This window comes from Momordica charantia, assembly GCF_013281855.1.
Source record: "Momordica charantia cultivar OHB3-1 chromosome 8 unlocalized genomic scaffold, Mcharantia_2.0 BLBB01000008.1, whole genome shotgun sequence".
In the NCBI taxonomy this organism is placed as follows: Eukaryota; Viridiplantae; Streptophyta; class Magnoliopsida; order Cucurbitales; family Cucurbitaceae; genus Momordica; species Momordica charantia.
This window is the reverse complement of record NW_028275166.1, coordinates 408,883-435,306: the sequence shown is the minus strand read 5'-3', so window position 1 is coordinate 435,306 and position 26,424 is coordinate 408,883. Positions and strand designations below refer to the sequence as shown.

The following is a 26,424-nucleotide window of genomic DNA, read 5'->3' as shown; positions in this document are numbered from 1 at the left end:
TCTCACTTAGTATCATATATCACTTTCTAGCTCATTCTTAATTATACCAAAATTGAACTTATACTTATTTGTATTTGTATGTCAGAGTATTATTGCCTCTCTTGTTGCAGGTCTTCCCTCGAGTGACGCTCAAGCCTCATCTTCAATCATCTAAATCGAAAATCTACGTAAACGTAAATATTTCAAACTACATACTTGTAAATCAAATATTAATCCAGCTCATAAGTCATATATACACTCAACAAAACCTTGACTAGATAATATTTTAATACTAACTTGTACTATTATATGCAGGAAGCTATCTCAAACTTGTATTTTGATATAATCTATAAACAAATGACTGGTAATATATATATATATCAGTGCCTGTCTAGCAAGGAATTAGTTGTTATTCAAAATAATAATATATAATAATAATAACAGGTTGAAATTTTATTTTTATATATTTTGTGGAATGATCTTATCATCTCAAACCATGCTTCGGGGATTCACACATTGAAGTTTGTTACCTCTATTCAAGTTTTTAAATATCGATACACGCAATATTAATGTGTTAATTTTATTAAAATATCAAATAAAAAAGAGCATTTTTATATAAGTTAAAATTTTTAATTATTAATATTGATTTCATATTTGTGATATTTTGTTAACATATATATTTTTAATTTAATCAACCTTTTACATTATAACAGGGAAGTTGACATCAAGCTGATGGTAGTTATATCAAAGTACATAAATAAGACATTCTTTTTTATCAACAAAATTGAAAGCTCATTATTTTAAAAATATATATTTTTGTATTATTTTTCATTAAAAATAAATTACAAAAGGAAGATAGTGGAATTGATGCAAGGATGACATGGAAGAAAGATTACATTTAAAAAAAAAATTACAATATAGACATAAATATAATATAATATAACAAACCACAAATTAACGAAAACCATTGGAATTTAATCAGCGGAAGAAGCAGTTGGGGAAGCAAACTTGAGAAACTCCTCGTCGGCTTCCAGCTTAGCCATGTGCGGTTCGTTCAAATGGACGACAGCGTCAATGGCGCCGTCGCCGGACTTCGCGTCCATCAAAACGACGAGGTTTTTGAAAGGCAGCGCCGGCGAGGCCGCCCACGCCGGCTTTCCCCACCCGAAATCGGCGTCGTACAGAGGAAATCGGCAGAGGCTGGTTAAGGCGAACGACACGATCTCTCCTTTCATGAACCTCGCTGACGTGGCCTTGATGGTCTCCAATTGCGCGTTCTCTTCTTGGAACTGCCGCAGAAACTCGGCGTCGATTTTGGCGATCTGATGTCTAACCTCGTTGACAAGGCCGGAGCAGTTGTCGTCGGTCAATGTTTCGGGGGAGGGGAGGGTCAGGGCGGTTCTGTAATAATTTCCGAACGCGTCTTGGGGAAGCGGCGGCTCTAGTTTCTGGCGTATGTTCACCGTATGGCACACTAGGAATAATCTGTTCATTATTGAATACAATTAATTATTTCTACTCCAAATTAAATATTTCTATTTATATCAAAGTCAATATTAATTAAAGGACAAATTTGACTGATTGAAATAATTATTATATATTACAGATGTTAAAAAAATTGTATTCACACACGGCTATTTTGATTAATATAAAACAATCACCTTATATATTCTCTAAACTTTCAAAAATCTCTATTTTAATATCAACCAATAGCTCAAACTCCATTGGATAATTATCCTATTTTTAAAAATTTTAGTTTTTTCTCACAATTTATTTGATATGTTTTCATATTTTTAAAAAATATACATTTCAATTTTTTCGTTAAATTTCTTTTTATTTGAAAACGTTTTTTAGATATCAAAATAGATAACAAAACAAAGAAATATAATGCATGGATTATAGTGATGTCTTAATTTTCAAAAATATAAAATAAAACAATAAAATAGTGATTAAACAGGACTTTAGTAGATATAAGTTACCAATTACCAATCTTGAAGTGGAAGAGTCAATCTCTCCTCTCACCTTTGTTATCACAAAGATAAATGTAAAGAAAAAAGAAGAAGAGGTCTTCTTGTATTTTACCACATAATATTCATCCATTCAATACTTATTTTATATATATATATATATATATATATACATTATAGTCAAATACATACCCACATTAACGTATTAATCGTGTAGTCAATATATCCATTTTTGTTAAAAAGTTTACAATAAAAAGATAGATTATTATTTTAGAAGTTCAAGTGACTAAATTTAGGTAACAAATTAAATCCAATTTTCTTACAATATAATATCCTATCAATTTATCCCATCCTATATCGAAATTGATGTTACGTTAATCAGCCTATAGTTATAATGACCCAAAAAAAAAAAAAATCCTTATTCGAACTCACGCGGGAATAGAATAGAAAGTCCACGCGAATTATTTTAAGCAATTGAAATAAATAAATAAATTGAAAAAGTATATATTTACCGATCAGGTTGAGCTCCGGATTCGTGATTGATGGCGGCGAGGAAGCGGCTGTAAATGAAAGCTGATAAGGCCTCAACTCTGGAAGGACGTCTCTGGCCTTCCATGGCGGCGCTGTCGGCGTATTTCGCTCTAATGGCTTCCACCTTCGAACCTTCTAGAACGAACCTCCTCGCAACTCTATCTCTCACGATGCTGTTCCGCGTATTGTACAGAGACACGTTCCTCGGCGGGAACAGCTTCGCCGCCGCAATATGAGGCCGCCCGAGAGCCTCCGATGCGCCGCGTGCGGCCACCGCCCAGCCGTTCACGACGGAGAAAAACGACAGAGCGTCGGCAATTTTGTGCGACACGCAAATCGCGAGGGCGATTCCGCCCAATTCGAACACGTTAAATTGAACGCCCATGGAAATTTCGTTGAGTTGATCCAACTGGAAGGGGAGGAGGTCGTTGAGATCCGCGGGAGAGGAGTGGCGAACGACGTCGTAGAGGTTGGATTTGACGCGTGCTTCCAGGAAAGGAACGCCATCGTCGTTGCAATCGATGAAAGAATCGGCGTCGTTGTGGTGTCGGCCGGCGAGGGGATAGTAGCTCGACAAGACCTGGGAGAGGGAGTTTTTGAGGCGGTTTTTAATTTCGACGGCGTTGAAATTTGGACCGCCGTCGAGCGCTTCGTAGAAATAGACCATGGGATTGTAGACATCGGCGGTGACTTGGTCGAGGAAGGAGAATTTGTAACGGCGGAGATTTTCCGGCGTCGGAGAAGAAGGTCTGACAAACTCCTTTGAGATTACTTCAACTTCAAGCTTCATTTTTCTCTCTCTATGGAAAAATGAAGTTTGATTTATTTGTAATTTCAGCGACTGATTTGATTCATTTATAGAGAGAGGAAGTTGGTAATCTTCACAAGTCAAATTATATAATGCCACGGATCTCTATACTTTTCCTCCTATGATTAATGGGAATGATTTATTATTATTATTTAGTAAAATGAATGGTGCGGGTATTCAAATTTATGATTTGTAAGGTGATTGCAAACAAAGTCTTATATGAACTAGAGAATGAAGATAAGTGTTAGACAACCCATTAACTTAAACTTTTTGGGTTGGGGTGGTAGTTTGTTCATCCTGGTATCAGAGTGGGAGGTCCTGTGTTCGAATTCTTGCAATATTGATGTAATTTTTCAAGGCTACAAGTGAGGAGAGTATTAAATGAATCTTTTGGATTGAGTGGTGGTTTGTCCATCCCTTAATAATAAGGAAGGTGATGATAATATCAATAGGATACGGTTGTCCAATAATTATATATCTTATACTTGTGACGCTAGGTAACCATACTCAAATTGGCACCACATGTAATTAATTCGATAATGTTAATGAAGTTAAACATATGATTTAGTTCTTTTAATATTAACGATTAAATCATTACGGATTTGCTTGATACCATGGAAATAGCAAATAACTTATTTTAATTTAAAGAAAGAACACTTATTGGTTTGGGGTGTTTGGTTAAAATTATTGGAATAAATTGGTAAGAGAAAACTGATAGCTTCTAAAATTGGTTAAAATTAGTTTTAGGGAAGGTCAAATTTATTAGAGGAAAGGTGAAAGTGACACAAAATCGACAAAAGAGTAAAGGAAGATAATTGTCGGAGAGATTAGAATTCTAATTCTAAGTAATTGACAAAATTTTCATTGAAAAGAGGCGTTGAGAATTGGCAAGAAAGAAAAAATTGAGTCGAGAAGTTCATGTTTTTACATTTCTCTTCCTTAATTTGTCAAATATTCAACGGTAGTGAGGAAAAAGTTGCTCCTAACTATTAAGGAGAGACAAGTATTTCCCTATACTTTTTAAGAGGCCCCTCAAGCATATTGGACCTCTAACATTAGTGTTTAGCTTAAGCTTCTAATAGAACCTTCTAAAATCCATGGAGTTTTTCATATCTTCTATGTTGTGTAAGCACATATTAAATTGAGAAGCAGTATTTGTAGTACAAGATGTGTAAGAATTATATGTTTGATTGGATGTTCATAAAGTGTTAAAAGTTGCTATCTAATGAGTTAAAATATAATTTTTTCAAAAAAAAAATTTGTGATAGTGTATAACATTTGACGAGACTATATGATTACAAGTGGGAAAAAAAAAAGAAAGAAAAAAAAAGCAACTTGAGAAAGTGAATTTCAAATGCATGCATTGATTAACTTGAATGAACTTCGAGGACAAAATTCTCATTTTGGTAACATAACTAGTGTGGCCAGCGTTTTTTCCATAGTATTGTATTGGAGCAAAATTTTATTTTTGAATTTAATTATTAAATCAAGTCAAAAATACCTTCTACTTATGGAATCTGTTTAATGGTAGTTTTAGTTTATGAGATAAGTTTCTAGTGGTGTGCAGAGAGGCATACTTCAAGATAATATGAGATCATATAAAGTGTGTTTGGGGTGAAAACCATATACGTACACGTGGAGGACAGATAAAAGTCTAATTTTGAAGGTTCTTTGGTGACCGACGAACTCTCCTGAGGGCCGACCTGAAAGCCTTGTCTAATGGCTGACCTCGTCATGGCCTTGTCCAATGATCGACCTGAAGTCTGAAGGCTGACATGAAGGTCTTCCCTGAAGATCAGGAACGATCTTCCATACTTGGCCAAATTCCATATGACAAAAGTATGAATTTGAATAGCTGCTCCCGACAGGTCGATCTTGGTCCCCACATGCTCAACCACTGGTCGGATTCCTTGTTGGGTACCCGAACATATAAATAGGGCACTTCACTCTTCAATCAGGTATCGTATTCTAGCTCGGTCTTCATACTAAGGTCGAACACGAAACTGATTTGAGCGTCGGAGTGTTTATTCCCTTGTGCAGGTCTTTCCTCACCAAGTGACCTTTCAGCTCATTCCTGACACTTCAGTTCATTCCAGTCAGCCTACCTTGACCTCTGGAGCTGGTCATTCATTGACACCCAAACTCTTCCAGCGATCATACGTGGAGCAGGTCAAATTCTTCCAGCAGTCATACCTGTTTCAAGTCATACCTCGATTAATTTTTTTGCATAAACAAGGTGTGAAATGAGATGTGTTTTATCCCATTTTTAGAGGAAGTTCCACCAAAAGTTTTATGATTTTATTTAAGTCAACATTTACTAGCAAATTTTGTTTTGCATAAATTTTTTTATTTTATCTAGCATGTAACACCTTGCCTAGGTAGTTATGGGACCAGACACATTTTAGGGATAAAAATAGACTTTTTGAAAGTTTAGAGAACAAAATCATTATTTTAAAAAAAAATCAGGAAAATGTTAGATATCAAAATGTTTTTTTTAAGTTCATAAAAATAAGCTTTTAAAAGTTTGTGAACCATATAGTTATTGTCATATTATCATATATTTAGTGGCTCATATTTAATTATAACCCGCCCTTATCACATTATAGCATAAACACCAGTATGTTATTTTAATCTATAGTTATTTCTACGGAAGTAATTGGGAAAATTATAATCAAGTTACAATAAAAATATTTTTATTTGGATAAATACAAATATTGACCATTTCTAATAACTAACCAAAAAAAATATATTACAATATTAATAGTTTTTTGCAATAATTACTAATTAGGGTTGAACTGATCCGGGTTACTCCGGGTAATACATTTGGTTACATCTCTAATATCTCTTAATTTTCTGTTAAAAAAAATCTCTTAATTAAATGTTAATATAATGCAATAAAGTTTGACTTTACAGATGTTTTATTTTGTCTAAGCTAGACTCTTTCTTCATCTAATTTAGTAGTCGATTTCATTTAATGAATTAATTCTTTGTCAGCCAAATGTCATTATCTTTGAGATAGTTAGGTGAAAGCATAAGATATAAAATAGAGGTTCAAAAGAAAAATCATAAATTGTAGGTATTTGTTTATGGGGCCATGCATTTTAGAGATTTATTAAAGAAAATGAGTTTAAATACTATTTTGATCCATATATTTTCAAAACATATCTATTTTGATACCTGTATTCTCAAAATATATGTTTTGATCTCTCTATTTTTAAAAGTGATCATGTCACTTTCTACAAAATTTTAATACAAGTTTGTCTATACACATCAACCTTCCTTTAATACAAATTTATGTTAGTGTCTATGGTAAAACAAAAAAAAAACGAAAAATTATGACAGTGTTTCAATAAACTTATTGATTGTAGTATCGTGTTGAAATCGTGATCGTATATGGATAAAAATAGACGTTTCAAAATACCATGACTAACATGAATAGAAATTGAAAGTATTGAACAAAAATGAATATTTTGAAAGTACATTGACTAATTCAATTTAATAAAATTGAAGGTTAGCATATCAAAACAATATTTAAATCAAGAAAATACATATATTTAAAAATTATTAAACATAATCGGTGCAGAGGGGGAAATTTAACTGAAAAAGAATCAGAAAGGAAGGTTTAAAATGGAACATATAATTATTAGAAATAAAAATGCCAAAACGAGCATAGCTCAGCGTAATTGGCATATATCTCCAACCACGAGTTGTGAGTTCGTACTAAAAAAATTAGAAGATATTGTCCTGGGATGTCCTTTATTATTAGTTTTAGCCCATCAATTTTAACTTTAATTTTATCAATTTCATTGAATTAAATCACAAATTTGAAAAAAAAAATACTTCTAAAGAAAACTTTAAAAAATAGAAAATTACTACTGCATCAAAGTTAAAAAAATATGTAAAACTCAACCAAAATAAATTATTCACCAAAAATCATGTTACACAAATGTCTAAATATAACCATAAAATATATTAACCTAGCCACATCAAGTAGATTAAAATGAACACTAAAAATCACAAAAAGCGTAAACTTTAAGCTTAAAAAAAGAAAAGAAAAGAAAGCAAGAAAACAGGAACGTAACTTTTAAGAATGTCTATCATTACAATTCAAACCTACCTCAACTACTGACTAAGATACTAATATCCCATCAAAATATGGTGAGTTCGAATCTTCATCCGAATCTTCATCCCACGTATGTTAACTAGAAGGAGGTATTAATTTATGGATTTAAAGTTTTTTTTTTTTTTTTGAACTCACAGGTTTTAGTCACACAATTTTAAATGAGAAAAAAAAAACCTAATAAGAATGTTTACATGGCTGAGGATGTGGCAATGGCAGTGCCAGGTGTATGGGTGGAGATTGGTGGATAAGATTCCACGAGGGCGGAGCAGGCTCGCCCAGAAATCTTCCAATCCCAATTCAACTGCAATGCTCCAGCTCCCATCCATTTCAAGCTCAACTCTGATATAACCCCATCGCAAAAATGGAGGTCGCCATGTCCCTCAACGCTCTGGTTCGACTCCCCCTCTCGAATTCGAGGCTACAAGACGATGGACTCGTCCGGCACTCGCTCTTATCGGCCAGAACGACGCAGAAGCCTGAGCAGAGGCATCGGCACGGGCACACTTTCGTGGTGGAAGCCAAAGGCAAAAAAGGGATGCAAGCTCGTCAGTTTCAAAGGGCTGCGCCTCCACCGCTCCCCAAGATTGAAGACGACGGCAATCCCAAATTCGTTATCTTCATCCGTATGGCCAATGTTTGTTCCCTATCCTTTCGAATACATACAGCTTTATTTTTATTTTTTACTTTTCAGTCTAGTTTCTCTCTGTTGATTAATTCTTTGCTCGTGGAATTGTGAGATTTGGGGTGACTTGATGAACTATGTGTAAACTGTGTTTGTGGATCTTAACTCGAGATTCAATGTGAAGTGAATTGGAAAGTAAAATTGCCTTAGGCTCTTGATTTTTCCCAACCTGGAATTGAGAAATTCATCCTTCTTCATTTCATCACAGGTTTCTTTGATAAGCGAAAATCACTTATGTTACTACTATCGTAACTTCTCACTACTCAGAAACTTCCAACTACTCATAATAACTACTCACTATTACTTAAAATTAGGAATTATAAAGAGCATGTCATTAGCCACTTATTGAATAGCTAACATATTGTAGTTTCTAAATTCTTTCTTTATCGATATTTGTTGTGTGATATGCCATCGAAAGAAGTTTATTATTAACTTGAAATCCCAAAACTGTTTTCTGAATAACAGGATTTCCGTTGGTTACCCTAAAGTTCAATATATTGCAAAAAATTATTGGGAATACCGTATCTTTTTCATCATCCCCTTTTACGTTTATTTATGCAGGTTTATCTATGGTACCCGCTGAGTCTTATAAATGGTGGCACGACCGCCAAAATCATGGTTGCAGCAAAAGATAATTTTCTTGGCAAATATATCTATAAAGACACTCTGGCTAGGAACCTGGCTGCTGTTATTTACCGTGTAAGGTTCAATTATCATCCTTTTTTTTTTTAAATTCATCTGTAAAGAAGTTACTGTCTAACAGAGAAGACGATTATTGAAGATATTTTTCTCTATTATCTTATTCTTGATGCATTGTGATAAGCCGCCCATTATTGGTAAGTATAAGAGAAAGGGAAAACAAGTATAAGGGAGTTAACACGCTGCTGTGATGAGGGAATTTACCTTAAGAGAGTGTTTTTGTTCTTTTGGAGTTACTTATGAATTCTGTTAGTTGGTTGCCACAAATTCTATCCATTGAGAAAAATAGTTAATTCTACACTTTCTGTCAATTTGCTTTTGCAAAGATTACTAGATTCTCTAACCTAGAACAATTTAATTCTAAGCTCTCTTTAAGCTACTAACGGTTGATCTACCAATCAATAGGATGAAAAGGAGATACAGAAGACGGCATTTAAACAGTTTCGTGTGTTGCGGACAGCTACAGAATTCAGATATGGCTACAAGCTTGTGGTAATGTTTTCACACCTTTATCTATGATTCATAGGGGCAATATTTAGATTATACTGCCTGACTGATGAACAACAATGGTATTGACGTAATGATAAATATATACTTACATGCAGGAAAATGGCAATTTGAGATCGGCACTTTCAACCACGGATGTAATTGAGGTAAGAATTGGATTTTCTAGCTCTGCATTTGTTCTCTTTTACTAGTACAGGATTGAGAATGTAAGTCCTTGAACACCATGTGGTAATCTTTGAAACGAACGTAGTTCTGTAGTAACTTGTGTCAGTTAGTCAGATTTGCAACTAGATCGTCTAGTTTCCTAACATTGTTTCTGAATCCAATCTTAGCTTCCAACTCAAGACCAGCTGAAGACAGTTCTCGATAAAGTTAAGGACTTCTTTGGAGATGCAAAGGACTCATTCGGCAAACTCACTGCACTAGGTTCGCTCGAAGGTGAGGAGTCAGATGAGAACTCTACAGAAAAGGCCAAGTGAGTATTATTTCCTAACTACTTCTCTTCCCATTTCCTTGCCCCTCCAAAAGGCCAAGAACCTTATGGTTGTTGGCATTGACATTTTTTAACCTTCAGAAATGAGTTTCAGAGTGGTATAATGATTACTTAATCCACATTTTCAGGGTTAAAACTTGAGAGTGGAGTGGTGGTTTACAAGATTGTGCAGCAGCCAAATGAACTTCTTAAACCGGAGAGCTTCAAAGGTACATAGAACGGTGGACTAGCAAGGTTTTTTTTGTATCCAAAACTGTTACTTAGCAGAAAAATTAGGGAGCTTTATACGACAGTATGTTGGAAGAACATACAGCAAGGTGATGTACACAAGTTTCAGTGATGGTTTCTTTTTTAAAAGAATCTTGTTTTTCTGATCTGTTTTGTAACATTTGAATGGAAATGCAGTTTTCATTCCTCAAATATTGCAATAGCCTTGAATTTGTAATGGGGGAGCCCTGATAAACCCCAACCTGCTGCTAACATTTATAATCACTGGTTTGGTGCTTTGGCTTTAGGGTGCTTCTGCATTAGTATTTTGATGTAAACCAGTTTTTCTACTAACACTTTTTAGAGGGAAAAGGGTACACTGATGAACTCTAAAGAACTGAAAATCACTTTTTGACATGTTTGTAATTGTCATGAAAGTTCTGGAAAGTATTTTTAGGTTTTTTCTTTCTTTATTTTTTTTTCCATGAGAAAGTAAGTATTTTTAATTACTTGACCCTCTTTCTGTGACAAATGAGATTATATTTTTTTTATTTATTAAAATATTATTATATTAGAGGAAAAAAAGATTATAAAAAAAAAAACTTAATGGAAATTCAATTGGGACAAAACATGCATATATTTGCCCATATATTATGATAAAGAAAGCAACATGATCGCCAACATGGTAGTTTAGCGCCAACATCATCTTAGTTTTAGTTCCAACATGATCTTAGTTTAGCGTGAATTGACATCCGTCTTGAATTAAGAGGTTATGAATTCGAATTTTTCTGACCTCACTGATTATACTAAAAAATAAAAGAAACAAGAGAAAGAAAATCTACTGTGATTTCTTTTTGATACAGTTGAACATATTTGAAATTTGGATAATAAAAAACAAAAGTTTCATCCTTAATTGATAAATATTTCCATGTTAACTATTACGCACATTATTAAATTCCACGTAATCACTTCGTTCTGCCCACTTTCAAGCCTTTTAACAGAAATTTTGTTCAAGGGCATTTTTAATTTGGAAACAAAGTTAAAAGTTTTGGAATATATTGTATATTTTAATTTTGAAATTATATATATTTTTCTTTAGTACAACAAATATGAAGATGAATAATTGAATCTCCAAGTTCTACAACTGTTAGTTATATTCGTATTGGTTGAAAAATAAAAAATCATTGGGAAAGAATTGATTGGTCATAATTATTCTACTTATGGTGTGAGATAGATATTTTCATAGCATCAAAGATTTTCAGAACTAAAAAAAAAAAAAGATTTTCTCGTATCCTCTCTTAATTTCTTTTAATTTAAATAAATACGCCAAAAGCTATTTATTTTAATTTATTTAAAAGTTTAGCTGTGGAGCGGACAGCTCCAAAAGGCTGCAGAGAAGTAGCCGTTGTAATAGTTTCCATTATTGGTGACGTGGAGGGAGAGAATCTCTGTCCTTATAGACCAACATCTTCATAAATTTACAAATTCTCATTTATCAGAAATTGATATTAAATTTTAGAACTAACTTCTATATATACACAATTTTTTCCTTTTTTCTCCCAAAACAATAACAAAATGTATATACACACATAACCTAAAAATAATAATTTTAAATTTATTCGAATTAGTTGGTGATTCAATGTATTCTAAATTCACAAAAATGGGAAAAAAAATGTTAAATAATCCAACGTATTGATAGCAAAATCAAAATGGATTATTTATTTCATATCTCAAGAAACCAATTAGGATTTTATTGAGACTTTTATTTTAATATTGTAGCAATCCCCTTGCTACCGTTATGCATTACCAAAACAGTCCACAATTAAAAAAAGTAGCCTTTCTTTCAAGTTTGAAAAGAGCTAAAAAACTAGACGTTGCGAAAGATTTTGATTTCACCATCATTTTGGGCCCAATTTCTCTCCTCAAGCTCTCAGACCCACTAAATTAGAGAGCGTCGGACACACAAATTTTGCAGATTCATTCCGAGAAAATCTTGGAGCCACAGAGAGAGAGAGAGAACATCCCACTTCTTGCTGCTCAAAAATATCCTCATCGCTCCAAAGCTTCGTTTTCTTTTAGTACCCGGAGAGCCTGTGATTCAGAGAGTTCAGGGTGGGTTTTTTTTTCTTTTTTTTTTCCTTTTTTGGGAAAATTTTTCTTCTTGTGAAGTGCGGCGACATGGGTGAATCAGCTTGCCTTCTCAGATCCTTCTCTCATCCTTCTGATGCTTCACGGGAACCCAAAGAGGTGTGTTACCTGAAATGGTCTTGTTTTTCTTTACTGGGTTTCTTTAATTGTTACTGTTTTGAATTAATTTCTTGTGTAGTTGCTCGACTGTTCTTTTGTTATCTGGAAATTGATGGAAAATGGATCGTTTTAAATCTTGATATGATGTGGTTTGATGGTTTCTTGTGACTTTATCTGATAATTCTTTCGAGTTTCTCTGACAATCCCTTCATTTTTGAACAGGGAGATCCTATTCGAGCTCTTGGAGAATCCATTTCATTTGGAAGGTTTATGTCAGAGTCTCTGGCTTGGGAGAAATGGTCAGCGTTCTCTCATAACCGCTACATGGAAGAAGTTGAAAAGTTCTCCAAACCGGGCTCTGTTGCTCAGAAGAAAGCATATTTCGAAGCTCACTACAAGAGAAAAGCTGCACAAAAGGCAGCAGCTGAGCTTGAGGGAGTGAATACCGCAGCCGCGATGACTCAAGTTGAAACTGAGGACAAAAGTTGCACCAGCCCTTGCGTGGACTCAGAGCCGATGAGACCAAACAACCAAGTGACTGAAACTGATGAAAAACAGGATTTTGTTCAGAATGCTGAGTTTGTGTCTACTACTGATGCTGATGCTCATGATTCTATGAATGAGGAGAGTATGGTGGAAACTGGTAAGGTGGAAGAAGAAGAAGAAGTTATTGACCAGAACGAGACTTCTCCTAATGTTGAAAGTGCCAACCAGTGTGAGAATGTCGAAGACCACGGCAAAATTGCGGTTGCTGAAGATAAGGAAACACCGGCTAAAGTAAGTGTGATGATATTTTCCTCTGTCTTGATTGGAATATGGAAACATCAGTCATTTTTCTCCTTAACCTCAATTTGTTATCTTATGAATACTGCAGGCAGCTGCTGTGAAGGAGATTGTCTCTTCAGGGGGTAGCTTGAAAAGATTGAGGAATTACTCCTCCAAGTTACTAACTCGAAGTTGGTCATCAAAGCCACAATCGATTCCGGCCAAAAAAGCGACCTCCAGTCAGCAACCCACACACAAGAGTGATGCTACTCCGAAGAGTAAGAAATATGCAGGGAACATTGCCGAGAGGGTGACGATCAAATCCGTACACATGTCTATGAATTTTAATTCCCGCCTGAAAGAGACAGGCAAAACAAGTCCAGACCTTCCACAGATTGGAAGAAAGAGGACACATACAAGCTCACTTGCAGTCTCCAAAGAGATTCCGACACCGCCTCAGAAGATTGCTAATAGGGTAGGCACTTCTAAGCTGTAATTTCCTCATTCATATCATCTCAGTATATTTTTGCACAATGGCTCACTTTTTGGATGGTTTCTATTTTACAATATAACATTTATTTGAATGTTTTTAAGAAGGTTCATTTATCCCAATTGCAGGCATCTGTTAATGGATTGTTAAAGCAACCTTTGATAAAACCCCCATTAGAAGGTAGAAGGTATGTTTAGCTTCTGAAATATACTTGTATATTTTGAATTTTTGAGGAGCTCATATGAACTGAAGATTGAAATCCTTTTTCAGCAAAATGTGAATTTGTTGTAATGAAACCAATCTCATTTCACAAAACACATAAGGGTAGAATAGAAGTTTTGCTGTCTAAACTTTTATGTATGTGCTCTTGTTCATATGACATTGGCCTACATTGTGGAGTACTATCTCAATTAAATCACACAAGATTTTTCTAGCTTCTTATTGAAATGTATTGTGTACCAGATGCTTAAAGTCTTCGAATTCAAGTGGAACTGGAAGCAAAGAACGGCCTCCTTTCATATGCTCGCCTTTCAGCTTCATGAGTGAAGGAAGAGTGGCAAAACGGAAAGAGGCAATATTATGCTCTACTTTTCTTCATTTTCTTATCGCATCGGTTTAAATTTTTCCAACTTCAATGCCTTTGTTATCTGTTATTTCAGTTCTTTCAAAAGCTTGAAGAGAAAGCCAAGTCCAAAGAGACGGAGCAAAAGCAACCACAGGCAAGATGTCAGGTTGATCTATGATATCATTTTACCCAGACTTGTTGGCATGTGAGGAAATTTGATACTCTGCACTTAAGAAAAAGCGGGCCTTTATATTATCCCTAAATTAATAATTGATCAGAATGAGTGAGTTCGAAATTGCAGAATTTATCCTTAGTTATTTTCAAGTGCCATTTATTCCTTCCACTACTCCATGTCGCTGTAACCAATGGTCTAACTTGTATGGTAAAACCACTGAAATCATCTTCTACCATACAGGAAAGAAAGAAGAATGACATTACCAAATTACGTCCGAGCAGAAATTTTGAAGCCAAGGAAAATCAAGATTCTAACCAGGGATCAAAATCACCTACCAATTTCATCAAAAAGGTATTTTATCTGTCTTGTAAGTGTATCAGATCCGTGCCAGTGTGCAATACTAGGTGGCTGGTGATCTAGAGTTCTGTATACGTTACCATTCTCTTATCTATTCATTAGAATATATTAATCTTGTGTTACAGATCCCTATCACGAGACCTGGATCGCCCAAATTAGGGAGGAAGTCGGCAGGCAGCGGGGTCCAGAATATCAGCTCTCTGCCTCCAAGAAGGCCATCAGTCACTTCCAATAATTTCAAGAGCATCGTCAGAAAGAGGTACGAAGGCCCCGCTCAATCAGTCACTTCTCTTGGGAAGAAAATGAATGCCTGTGAAAATTTTTCTCCAAATATCCAGAGTTGACCAATCTCTCTCAGCAGCTGGATGCACTTGAATAGTTACACATCATGAAACTAAAGAAAGTTTTTAGAAAGCAAATTGTCTATATTCTGTCATGGGGGTGTGGTGCTGTTCAAATGACCAAAAAGTTGACTTTTGTTGTAGGCCACTTTCTGATTGTTAGTGGAATACTTCTAATAGTATGCATAAATTTTGGTGTAAGATGACAAATACTGCCTGGATTTGTACAAGTTTACATTTATATATTCTGTATATGTAAAAATGTTGTCATGCCCAAAACTTACAGATTGACCACCAAGCCAAATTTGCCTCTCAATTTTATATTTCATGGTTGATAATGGATCATTCATTGAGGTTAAACCGTTAGAACTACAAACATCAATTTAAACATCTAATTTTGGGTCATTCTCTGACTGATCGTGGCTGCGGCATCAGTAGAACTTTAGTTAGTCTAATATGTATTTTGGTTAAAAAGATGTGAAGTTGACTTATTAGTTATTATACTGGAAAAAGTTTTCATTACTTCTATATACACATTTCAAAATCCAAATCCCAATAGGTTGGGAAGGTAATATCCAATCCATTAAGTTGAGAACTCACTTATTAGCAAGACATAATTCTTCCTTGCATACAGGGAGTGTGTAAATAGCATAATCATGCGATGAATAGGCCTTCATCTATCACTGGATATTCAGTTGGGTCATAGGAATACTCATACCCGTACCTTAATGCATCGTAAAGGTGAGGCGGAACATCAGTGAAGATACCAGGATCGCCGTAATCTGGAAACTCTATAATCTGATCTTCAAGATTCTTTGGATAACAAACATCTTGAAGCAAATAAATTTGCAAGTCTTCATCAAAGGTTGTTTTAGGTAACCCACTTCCCAAATCAGAATTGCAGCTAAGATTGAAATTCTGGTCTGTCATTCCCAATGGAGTGGTAGTAGTTGAAATGGGCTTAAATTGGTCATTCATCCCATTAAAACTCTTAGACTTGCCTGAAAATGAATCAGTTGAAGTTTTTGGTAGATTTATATGGATAATCTGCTGGCTACAGTCCTCAGAATATGGAGGCTTACTTTCAATGGAGCTTGCTATATCTTTCTCTGTTGCTGACCGCCCAGAACTAATGGATGAAATCGACTGTAGTTGGTCGATTTGAACTTGATGTGGCGAAACCTTGGGAGGAAACTGGCTGAAATCTCTTTCTAAATGCACGAGTGGCTTACTTTCTTGTTTGAACTGTATTTCTGGAGCTTCGACCCAAGGGTAACATGTTCGGTTGTTTGGATCAAATGCTGCAAATTTTCCCTCAGATTCAAAAGAGTTATTAAATTTCATCTGCGTACTTCGCGTCTTGATTGGTTCAGGAACACTCCTAGCAGCAGGTCTTTTTGGCTCTGATGTGTGCTCTTGAACAATCCTTTTCCTATCAACTTCACAGCCTATGGAGTCTACATTTTGAAGAAGAAAGTTATCACCTGAAAAACTGAAGCTGCTATTTGTAACATCATTTTGTTGCACGACTAACGAGCTACGAAGGCCAAAGTTGCCATCTCCATCCTTCGAACTTGAATCAGTATGTTTCATCCCAACAACAAAACAAGCTTTAGGATCATTTTCTTTCTGCAGCCGACTCAAATAGAGGCGATATTTCTGTTGTACACCAAAAAGTTCTCAATCAAAATCCTAAAAGAACAGAAGCTTCCTGTTTAGCTATCAGTAGCAAGAATGAAGGTAGATGTGGCTAACCTGCAAGTGGCTAGCTACATTCTCCCTAGTCAGCCATGGGACATTCATCAGATCAAGAATCTTTTTAGGGCCTACTTCTGCAAAATTAGACATTAAAGTATCATTTCTCTGTAAAATAATAATTAGAAAAGTTTTAGGAGAGAAAGTTGATCTATTCTATACTTACTGTCAAAACCTATCTGGTTTACTGCTTTTACAAATTTTTGATGCAGATCAACTGACCAAACAACTCTTGCTTTCTTTGTAGAAGTATCTCCAAAGTCTTTGTCATCATGTTTATCAACATCTTTTCTTTTCCTCACTGAAAATAGTTCCTCTCCTCTTAGAAACTGGCTATCATCATATCTGTCTGACCCATTTCTTAGGATATGGATGCCTTCAATAATATCATGGCCTTCAATGTCTCTCCCCTCTTGTATCTTCTTTCGGAGTACGTGCTGCCATATATTCCTAAGTTCTTTCATTCGTATCGGCTTTAGAAGATAATCACAAGCCCCATGCTGAACCCCTTTCATTACTCTGCTTGTTTCTCCGTCGACTGACATCACTGCACAGAGGGAGATGAACTTAGACACAAGTTAGATCTCAGAAGTGAGGATTCTTCTAAAAAGAGAACATCCTATGCATTCAAAACAATGTTGAAGAAGGTAGAGAGGCAGAGCACTGACTGATAACTGGCAGGTCCATTTCGAGTCCAACATGCTCGAGAAGTTTAAAACCATCCATATCGGGCATGTTTACATCGCTGATTACAATATCATATCCATCTTTTCTCTCCCTAAGCAAGTTCAGAGCCTCCCTTGCCAAACAACATGTTGTCACTGCAACGCAAGATGGAAAATGTTTCAGCCTGATATTGAAAAAAAAAACATCTGATTCAACTAAATTAAGCTGAATTCTGAAATGGGATGAAGTGAACTGGTCTTATACAGTGAAAAACACACATTTTCAGTTTTATTTCCAAGCTCTAGTTGGAATAGAATTCATAAAGTAACTAACTTCAAGATATTTATAACTGAATTCCTCCTTCAGAACCCAAAGTGCTTCAGCTATGCCTTAAAACTAAAGTGAATGAAGGAGAGAAAAGATGTGCTGACAAAGAACGAAATCTTGGTTTTACTTGAGAAGCCCTGTCCTATATATAATTTATATCAGATTTCAAGGTTCATCATTGAGTTTTACCATAAAAGATATGTAGCAGATGGACTTTTGATTAGTCTGCCAAATCAAATTTAAATATGAATGAAAAACTTTTATTTTCTTCTGATGGGTTGTATCATTTTCAGTCCGTATTGAGAAAAAGCAAAGCAATTCACAGTCTCACAAGTTGAAGTAGGACTAAAGGCCTAAATCAAGCAACAAATTAACAAAGGAAGAGACTTATTTTTGTAAATGAACCTTCATAAGAGCACTTCTTGAGCATCTTTTCCAGGATTTTCAGCCACGTTGGGTCATCATCAACGACAAGAACACGAAGCCCAACAGGAAACGCATCGCATCTAGGAGAAGAGAAACCATTTTCCATTTGGATGGAACTCTGGTGGAGGTCAGGGAGGAGAAAATGAACAGTGGGGTTAGTTTTTGGGGAAAGAGCCTTAAAAACTTCAAAACTCTCAGGGTTTTAAAAATGACCCAAGTTTAGAGAGAGAGAGGAACCAATTAGTACAAACGCCTAACTGTTCCCTTCAAAAGATTCAGAGAATGTTTATATTTACAAATTAAGCAGGAAAAAACAGAGGAAATAAAATAAAGGAAAGTGGAAAGGTAACTCCCTCAGCAGATGAAAGAGGTGAAAGAATATCAGTTGAGGGGAAAAAAAAGGCATCTCTACAAGGAAATGCTTGGTAGAAGCACAATTTTCATATTTTGTTTTTTTGATACAAAAGCATTGAAATGACTATTAATAATTAATCAAAGACAGTGCAGAAAAGGAATAAAAGTATATAAAAATGGAAATATATTAGCAAGCACAGGGAGGGAGCAGTTAATGTACAGTGGGAGCAACAAACCAACAAATGGAGGTGGAGAGGCCTTTTTATCTGCCCAACTTAAATTCCCTTTTGCACATTTGCATTCCAAGTGGGAAATCCAACCTTTTTTTTCCCCTTCAAGTCACCTGCAGGGATTTTTCCATGTTTGAATTGAACCATAAATTTTTGCATTGTTTTGTACTGTCATTGAATAATTTGGAATCCATTATTACTATTGAATATGGAGAAGGAACAATCTCATCATCATCAGCTAGCAAAGGCAAAGGCATATAGCCATAGGCCACCAGCTCCATCTCCTTTCTGTACTTTTTAGTCTTTACTACATATGGCTGCTTAAAGCCTGCCCTTCAGCTAAAGGCAATCACAATGGCTAATGAATAGCATCTAAATCGAGACGATTGTTTATATTCTTATTTTTTTGTTATTTTAGTCACTGTACTTTTAAAAAGGGGCCGTTTTGATGGAGGAAGGAAACAGATGAACAGGATTTTGAACCTTTTTCTCCCAACAGAAATGGGGAAAACAGCACGAAGTTTACTGGGATTGATAGATGAAAAGTTGGTGCAGGCACGTGGAGTCCATTTGAGGAGGCAAAGACAAAAAATTAGGCTTTAAAGAGAAGTGGTCAGGCCAAAAGAAGCAAAATGGGCAGGCTGAGGAGTGAGTGGCCAAGCAGAAGATCACCTGAAGATGACTAACAGTTGCCATTAAGATAAGTCAAACAGTAAGAATCCTACTTATTTTTCCTTTCCCTTTTGACCATTTCTGGTGATGCCCAATTGAAAGATCACATGTTGATTTAGTCAAACTCCTCTAGATTGGTTCTTATCACATAAGTCTTTTAAGAAACTCTTAAAATAATTAAAAGTGGAAGCATTTTAAGACAACCCCATTGCTTGCTTGTCTGTTTGTTTGGATGCCCAATAATTCATCTTTATATTATTAATTATCAACTTTATGTACTTGGGAAAGTAAATTAAAGCTTCCCCCTCTCACTGATCCCATGTATTATATTATATACTCTTTTAACTCTTAATTAACTATCATTATAACACATAATCAAATCAAGATTATCGACGAAATTATCAACAATATCCTTGTCTCGCTGTCGATATTGATATCAATATCGAAAAGATCAAAGATTAAAGAATAAAAGGAGCTCTCGAAACACTAATAAAGAATGTGTGCTGTCTAGAAGCCATTGGTTTGAGATTGTTGAGTGTCATGAGCAAACATATTTATGGAGTGAAAATGAGTTAATAAATTAATCAAGTTGTTTAGTGGAAATTAGAAGTAAGGCTTTTGAATTTGATATGAGATTGGTGTGTGGACATGATTGTGTTGGATGATTAATATGCAAAGTGACAATCATCAAAAGCCATGTGGGAGAAAGTTTTAAAGTACTGATCCCCACTTAAAAAGAAAAACAAAGTAATTTATAAGTGACATTCAAAAATTAATCCATCGCATAAGTACTAATTCAATGCGTGAAAGATGCAAAAGCTTCTTCTTTTTTAAGAAAATAACATCCCATCAAGTTAGCCAAATTTAATTATTTGCCAAAAAATAATCATACTCACATGGTTGGAAGTGAACCAAACCCAAGCTCTATATTTTAAATGAAAAACCCCATAGTTCATAATTTTTTTTTAAAAAAAAGAATTATTTAAAAAGGAAACTGTTGATTAAGTGAGATTTCAATTTCAACTCCCACAAAGAAAGAGTTAAAAGTTTTACTTTTTGGTGATAGTGGAGCATAGAGAGAGAGAGAGAGAGAGAGAGAGAGAGAGAGAGAGAGAGAGAGAGAGAGAGAGAGGTTGAAGTGAGAGAAAACTCTCTTTTAATGGCTCTAAAAAGGAAATGCCCACTAACAAATTCTTTATGTCAAATAAAATAGAAATATACTTACAGAGAAAAAGAGAGGGAGGGGGAAAAAATTAAAAAATTAAAAAAAAAAAAAAAAACAGGAAGAAGAAGAAGGAAGAAGAAGAGGGGATTGTGAGGATGAACTTAATGCAACTTCCTCCAAGTGGAGTCACCTTTATATTAGTTTATCTAAAGTTGGAATATGGGTTTTGCCTAATGCTCTTCTATCATATATGCCTTATTAGCTGTTTTTCTTTACCTGTTTAATTATTCCCTTAATTTTCCTTTTTTAAGCCTACAATCTAAGTCTCTTTCTTCACCTTGGCTATGCCTTTTCAAACCCCTATTTTATATCCAACTAATAATTAATTAATGTTTTTTTTCTTTATTTACCTTCTAAAGATTATATATACACATAAATATATATATATATATATATATATATATATATTATATAGTAACTCAATTGCATGATCAACCCAAAAGTAGGAGGGCTGGATTTGGTCGGGTTACAGACCCTTTAGAGTCATTTGGATCAGTCCATGTATAGCCTCGTTTTAAACTTTTCTTATTCTTTTAAAAACAAAATGAAACCAACTTACGCCAAAAAGTCCTATTCCTGACAAAACACATGGAGAATTAGAAATATCTGTCACGAGAGGACACAAGTAAAAGACATAAAAAGAAAAGAAAAACTCAAAATCAAAGGATAAAAGAGCAATATTGTGTAAAGGCCCAACGGCTCAATTTCCCGTCTAATGGTCCATGTTCTACAAAATTTGGCCCAGAATCAACGAGCTTGAAGAACTCAGCCTATTAGTACGTTGCCTCCGAGCCCACGATAAATGATGGGCCTTACTCATCGAAAACTTATTTAATGACATTCGAACTCGGCCCATATCCATTACTATTTATTATTTTCCTTTTTTTTTTGTAGAGGTTTATTTTATTTTGAATAAATAGTTGCTACATTTACTTGGGCATGGGCTAATTTTGAAAGCATAAATAGTCAACCACTCAGAAAAAGTCAACATACCATATTCAACAAAAGGATTTAGTGGGTCACCTAAACCTTAATTATTTAGTTGAAGAATCCCATGAGAATCACCTCTACTCAGCCTTGAGGAACAATTAACCATTTTTCCAATAAGCCAACATGATTTTTGCAACCAAACGTCGAAATCAAATTGAACTAGGTTCAAATTAACGATAAAGTTCAAACTTTTAATATAAAATAGAAAATTAAATTTTGCTACTTGCTTGCAAATATGGATATTTTATAGGCAAACTAAAGGGTAGTTTTGAGATAATGGACTAGTTTAATAGGGCGAATTTCCCCAAAAATAATATGCATTTTTTAAAAATTATCTCTCTTGAAAGAAAGTGGGCAAACCGCAAGAGGAATTAATTCTGATGTGCCCCTATTTAAAGGGTTAGATTAATTCATTTATTTTAATCAGTACTGGTAGGTTATCAGCATTTAAAACGCACCCAAAAGACAATACACCATTGAAGAGAAACCAACGGATTCAAACAATAAATCTCAAACATTGGATTCTTCTCCAGAACTGAAAATTTGGAATTCTTAAGAATTGAAAACCATTTTCATACAGTTTTCTGTTTTGATATCAAATGATGAAGACGAACCATTTAATTTCATACAACGAGAAGTTTTCTCACCGAACTCTGTTTACATTTAACGGTCGGCTTTCAAGTTTCAAGTCATCTGTACAGAAATTGGTTTATTTTGGTTCAAATCAAGTATTCGTAATAAACTAAGAAAAGTGCATCTGGATATTCTTTTGGCAAGCTGCTTATATAGAGATAGAACCGTGAGAGATCTTCCTTTGAAACTTTTTCAGCATCAACCACATCTTCGCTGCAAGTTAGCACCCACAAGTCCTCTGATTTGATCCTCCTCAAGCTCCCACGGCAAAACGGGCACGATTCCGATCTCGTGTTCCTATGATGAATTCAAAAGCATAGGCATTGGAGTAATCATGGAAAATGCATAAGAGCCAGAAGGGGCAAGAGATTATTTAGGAAGGTTTTGTGGTTAGTTACCAATTGTGGTAACATTTGATGCACATTGAATGGCAGCAATTTGGCAACACCATTTTTGTGGAAGGTTCTAAGCAAATCCCACACTCATCTTCTCTCTCTAAATCACCATTGGAGAGTTTTCCATCTCCTTGAGCTCGTTTGTCGTTGGAATTATCGGCCTTGACACGCCTGTCTATAGCACTATCCAGCTCGTCAACGTTCGCTTGGAGCCGTTGAAGGGATGGCAATATAACGGCTGAAGAAGAAGTTTGTTAGAAACAAAACAAGATCATAAACTCAGAATCATACAATATCAATACCATAATCTACAGAGCCTAATGATTTCAAACAAGTAGCATAAGGAAAAAGGTTCTTCTCTCTTGTTGACAGTTGCTTTTTTAGAACAGCCCATATTCTTCCTCCTAAAATCATGGATGTATGTGAAGTGTTTCAACTGCACTAAAACCCTAACTGCCCAACTTTAGTCCTTGAAAGCAGTTTTCTAAATGGCATCAGAGAACTATTTTGAAAACCAGTCTCCCAAACAGATTCTTAGAAGGCAAATATGTACCATAGAAATCTTTAATCGTTGCCTTTCTTCCATGTGCTGATATGTTTGGTCTTCCATCAGTGTAAACCTGAAGAAAGCAAATGACAGATTATAATGATTCACGAGACAGAACAAAGCCACTGCTGTAAAAAGATCATCAAATATCATTAAACAAGTCAAGAAAAAGAGAGACCAGCCTTGTAAATGAGTATGTGGAAGAAATTTAGGTATCTGGGAAGTATACAAGTGCAGGAACAATCCACCCATTGCATCAAAAACAGAAAGAGAGGAGCCAAATGATTGTAAACCAATTTCATCTGGAGATATGAACCATGTTTGGCTCTTGGAATTGCAGCAGCCCTGCAAACCCAGAAACCAGATTTTGGATAATTAGAAAAACCAAACAGATCACATAAACTACCCACCACAGCTCAATCAAAATCAATCCTATTCACAGACCCAAATCAGATTAAAATTGGGGGGGTTGGGGTTGAAGAACTTCAATAGTGAATGAAGGTAAAAGGGATACTAACAGAGCATTGGCGCGCTGTACATCTTCTTCGAGGACTTTCATGGAGTCTTTACAAGAAGACGAAGACCTCGTTAGCCGGTAATACATAATCGGAGAAATCGTGTCTCTTTCCTTCAATCGGAAACCTAGAAATGATACCCAGAGAAGTTACTTTCTTCGAGAAGGTGCTCGCAGAAAGCAACCCAGAAGAGAAATTTCCCAATTTCAGCAAAACGACCACAGAAAGCAAGCTATGGAGAATTGGTTCGGCAGCTTTGGTTGGAAGAAGAAGCGCTTTTCCAGAATCGGGTTTTGTGATCGGAGAAAAAGCACGCGTATAAAAAGCGCTTTACTCCTCCGGCGATTACCGATAAGGAAGGGGTAAACAGCGTCCGAGTCTGAGAGTGGAATGAATGCTTTCTCCTTTTTCCTAATTTATCTGAAATTTTTTCAAAATTGTTCGCTACTCGTACTTGTACAGTTGTACTCGAGCAGTTGGGTTCCATTTTTCCAAAATTACTCCAAAAGGTAATCAAAATTCAAAAGTCATCATTTTCTGTAATTATGTTTTCTTCTTAAATTTTTCTTTTTATCGTCACTTGGTATGTATCTTTTGGTAACTATTGAATTCAAACTATAGCCATTAGAAAAATATGTTTTGAAGATCATGAACTCTCGAGTCGATCAAGGTTTTAAAATATTTAGCCATTAAATAATTTTTTTTTGAAAAACTACTTAAAAACTCTCAATTTTGGGGTTGATAGACTACATTTAATTGGGTTTTAGGGACCATATCAACCGGTAAATCAACAAAGATCTAAAGAATGACCTAACCGTTTTTTAGCCTACGTGCTCGCTCTGTTTATGCTCCTGTAGGGACGGACTTTTGAATTGACTTGACATCTGCTTCTTTTCCCTCCATTGCACAGCTACGGTAGTAGGTACTACAAGCCTTCTATCTCACAGATCTAACATGTTCGCATGGTTCATCAATTTCACCAAAAGTTCTATTTGAGTTTTAAAGTTTTAGCTTAAATTTTAAAAACTCTCTCAAAAGTCAGAAGCAAATTAAAGAAATACAAAATCATTATCAAATAGAGTCTTGATAAATAGTTCAAAATACAAGAATAATAATTTGATGCTATAAATATATCATTGAGATTAACCAACCTAATGTTGTATCATGGATGAATGCAGTTAGGTTTTAAAATTCCATTTATTTTGTTATCTACTCTTATTTTTCAAGTTTTTCAATTTCATACTTTCCCTATCAATCCAAATTATATTAATATGGTTCTTATCCTCATTCACATACCAAATATTGATTTCATACCCCAAAATGGAAACATACCATCATCAAAGTATGACATTTTTAATGGACATGCAAAAAAAAAAAATCACATTTTTTAACTTTAAGTCTCTATGTACTTCATTTTGATAAAGACAAGATATAAGTCTCATGTATGTCGTCTTGGTAAAGATGAGACATACAATTTGCTTAAGAAAAAAGATTAGAGGTTTTTTTTTTTTTAAAAAGAAAAAAAGATTAGAGGTTATCGACAGTGTATATTAATTTTTATATTTAACTTTTAATTTTATCAAATTGAAGTTTGAACCCAAAATTTAAATAAAAGTAGCAATGTTTACTTTCCGTTTAGTTTTTACTCATTTTAACAAAAAGTAAATATTCTTCAAATGCATTAATTATAAATAAAAAAAAAGTACTTTTTTTTTCTTTCTTTTTCTTTTTTTTTGGCAAAGGCATAAAAATAAGTTTGGCTAATGTTAAAATATTATATTGTTTCTGGTACTTTTAAATTGGTCATTTTAATTCGTGTACTTTCAAAAATTTTGTTTTTTACCTATACTTTTAAAAAGTAACTACTTTTTTCTCTTTATTTTATTTTAAATATGACGTTATGTTCAAATATATATTTTTGAAATGTAATAATGACTTTATACTATAAGATTTATATTGTGTAGAACTTGTGTTAAAATTTTGAAAATATAGATCAAAATAGTTACTTTTTAAAGTATAGAGATTAAAGAAAAATAACTCGAATGTTGTTTCTCTCTAAATCCTTTTAATTTTCTAGTGAACCTATATTTTATTGTACTATTTATTAAATTTAAAGTAAAATATTTTTAGTACAGCATGTGGGGTGAGAGATCGAACTCACAGACATATGTCAATTGCCGCTGAACTATACTCGTTTTGATAAATTTAAGGTAATATTGTAACACCTATCCATCCAAGTTTAATATCTATGGTAAAAAATGATACACCCACTCTTTAAAGGATAAAAATTTACTCTGTTCCTTTTTTTCTTAAGCAATTACAGTATAAAATTTTATTCTAAGATAGATAATCTAAACTAATTGGTATTCGTTAGTTGGATGGCTTGAGATAATCACTTTTTTAATCTTGGTCTCTCTCAATTTTACTTATTATTATTAAATAGAGTGGCAGCCCAACAAAAAGTTGAAAAGGACCTCTTTTATCATACATCTTCTGCTTTGGAGTATATGCATAAGAAGGCAACCCCACCGAAAAGGGAAAATTAAATAGATAAATGAACTCAAGACTTGCATATCCCACCCCATTTGTATTTGAATAAAAACTTTACAATCCACCTAATTTTTATTATATGTTTTGTTTTATGTTGGGTTGACTCACATATAATTATATATGCTAAATTTTATTTTATGCTGACTCATACATTAATTTTATATCAATTTTAATATAGTTTAATTGGTTTAGTTAAACCATTA

At 34.5% G+C, this 26,424-nt stretch overlaps 5 protein-coding genes across 8 annotated transcripts; 2 read left to right on the top strand and 3 right to left on the bottom strand.

Moving 5' to 3' along the window:
- Positions 1-814: 814 nt before the first annotated feature.
- On the bottom strand, positions 815-3,338 carry LOC111005025 (stemmadenine O-acetyltransferase-like). Its single transcript, XM_022276372.2, has 2 exons — positions 2,459-3,338; positions 815-1,464 (listed from the first exon to the last, which is right to left on the bottom strand). The coding sequence occupies exons 1-2, from the start codon at positions 3,265-3,267 to the stop codon at positions 954-956; spliced, it is 1,320 nt and encodes a 439-aa protein (XP_022132064.1). The 5' UTR covers positions 3,268-3,338; the 3' UTR covers positions 815-953.
- A 4,344-nt stretch (positions 3,339-7,682) lies between these two features.
- Positions 7,683-10,303, top strand: LOC111004583 (multidrug resistance protein). Of its 2 annotated transcripts, XM_022275633.2 has the most exons (6): positions 7,685-8,042; positions 8,652-8,789; positions 9,195-9,281; positions 9,395-9,442; positions 9,629-9,771; positions 9,918-10,303. In XM_022275633.2, exons 1-6 carry the CDS (start codon positions 7,770-7,772, stop codon positions 9,928-9,930), a joined length of 702 nt encoding a protein of 233 aa, XP_022131325.1. In that variant the 5' UTR covers positions 7,685-7,769; the 3' UTR covers positions 9,931-10,303. The 2 variants fall into 2 exon arrangements, with proteins under 2 accessions (XP_022131326.1, XP_022131325.1); XM_022275634.2 differs by lacking the exon at positions 9,918-10,303 and having other exon boundaries at positions 7,683-8,042; positions 9,629-9,775.
- Positions 10,304-11,893: 1,590 nt separating this feature from the next.
- On the top strand, positions 11,894-15,234 carry LOC111005170 (TPX2 (targeting protein for Xklp2) protein family). 2 transcript variants are annotated; one of them, XM_022276584.2, is made up of 8 exons: positions 11,894-12,243; positions 12,466-13,020; positions 13,118-13,483; positions 13,627-13,685; positions 13,961-14,069; positions 14,158-14,217; positions 14,479-14,589; positions 14,721-15,234. In XM_022276584.2, the coding sequence occupies exons 1-8, from the start codon at positions 12,175-12,177 to the stop codon at positions 14,937-14,939; spliced, it is 1,548 nt and encodes a 515-aa protein (XP_022132276.1). In that variant the 5' UTR covers positions 11,894-12,174; the 3' UTR covers positions 14,940-15,234. The 2 variants fall into 2 exon arrangements, with proteins under 2 accessions (XP_022132276.1, XP_022132275.1); XM_022276583.2 differs by having other exon boundaries at positions 11,895-12,243; positions 14,158-14,229.
- A 238-nt stretch (positions 15,235-15,472) lies between these two features.
- ARR11 (response regulator 11) lies at positions 15,473-18,534 on the bottom strand. Of its 2 annotated transcripts, XM_022275723.2 has the most exons (6): positions 18,090-18,534; positions 17,360-17,512; positions 16,858-17,238; positions 16,692-16,768; positions 16,019-16,595; positions 15,473-15,937 (listed from the first exon to the last, which is right to left on the bottom strand). In XM_022275723.2, the coding sequence occupies exons 1-6, from the start codon at positions 18,214-18,216 to the stop codon at positions 15,591-15,593; spliced, it is 1,662 nt and encodes a 553-aa protein (XP_022131415.1). In that variant the 5' UTR covers positions 18,217-18,534; the 3' UTR covers positions 15,473-15,590. The 2 variants fall into 2 exon arrangements, with proteins under 2 accessions (XP_022131415.1, XP_022131414.1); XM_022275722.2 differs by having other exon boundaries at positions 15,473-16,595; positions 18,090-18,529.
- Positions 18,535-22,085: 3,551 nt separating this feature from the next.
- LOC111004624 (E3 ubiquitin-protein ligase AIRP2) lies at positions 22,086-24,094 on the bottom strand. Its single transcript, XM_022275707.2, has 5 exons — positions 23,675-24,094; positions 23,339-23,501; positions 23,163-23,229; positions 22,613-22,847; positions 22,086-22,511 (listed from the first exon to the last, which is right to left on the bottom strand). The coding sequence occupies exons 1-5, from the start codon at positions 23,758-23,760 to the stop codon at positions 22,301-22,303; spliced, it is 762 nt and encodes a 253-aa protein (XP_022131399.1). The 5' UTR covers positions 23,761-24,094; the 3' UTR covers positions 22,086-22,300.
- Positions 24,095-26,424: the final 2,330 nt, after the last annotated feature.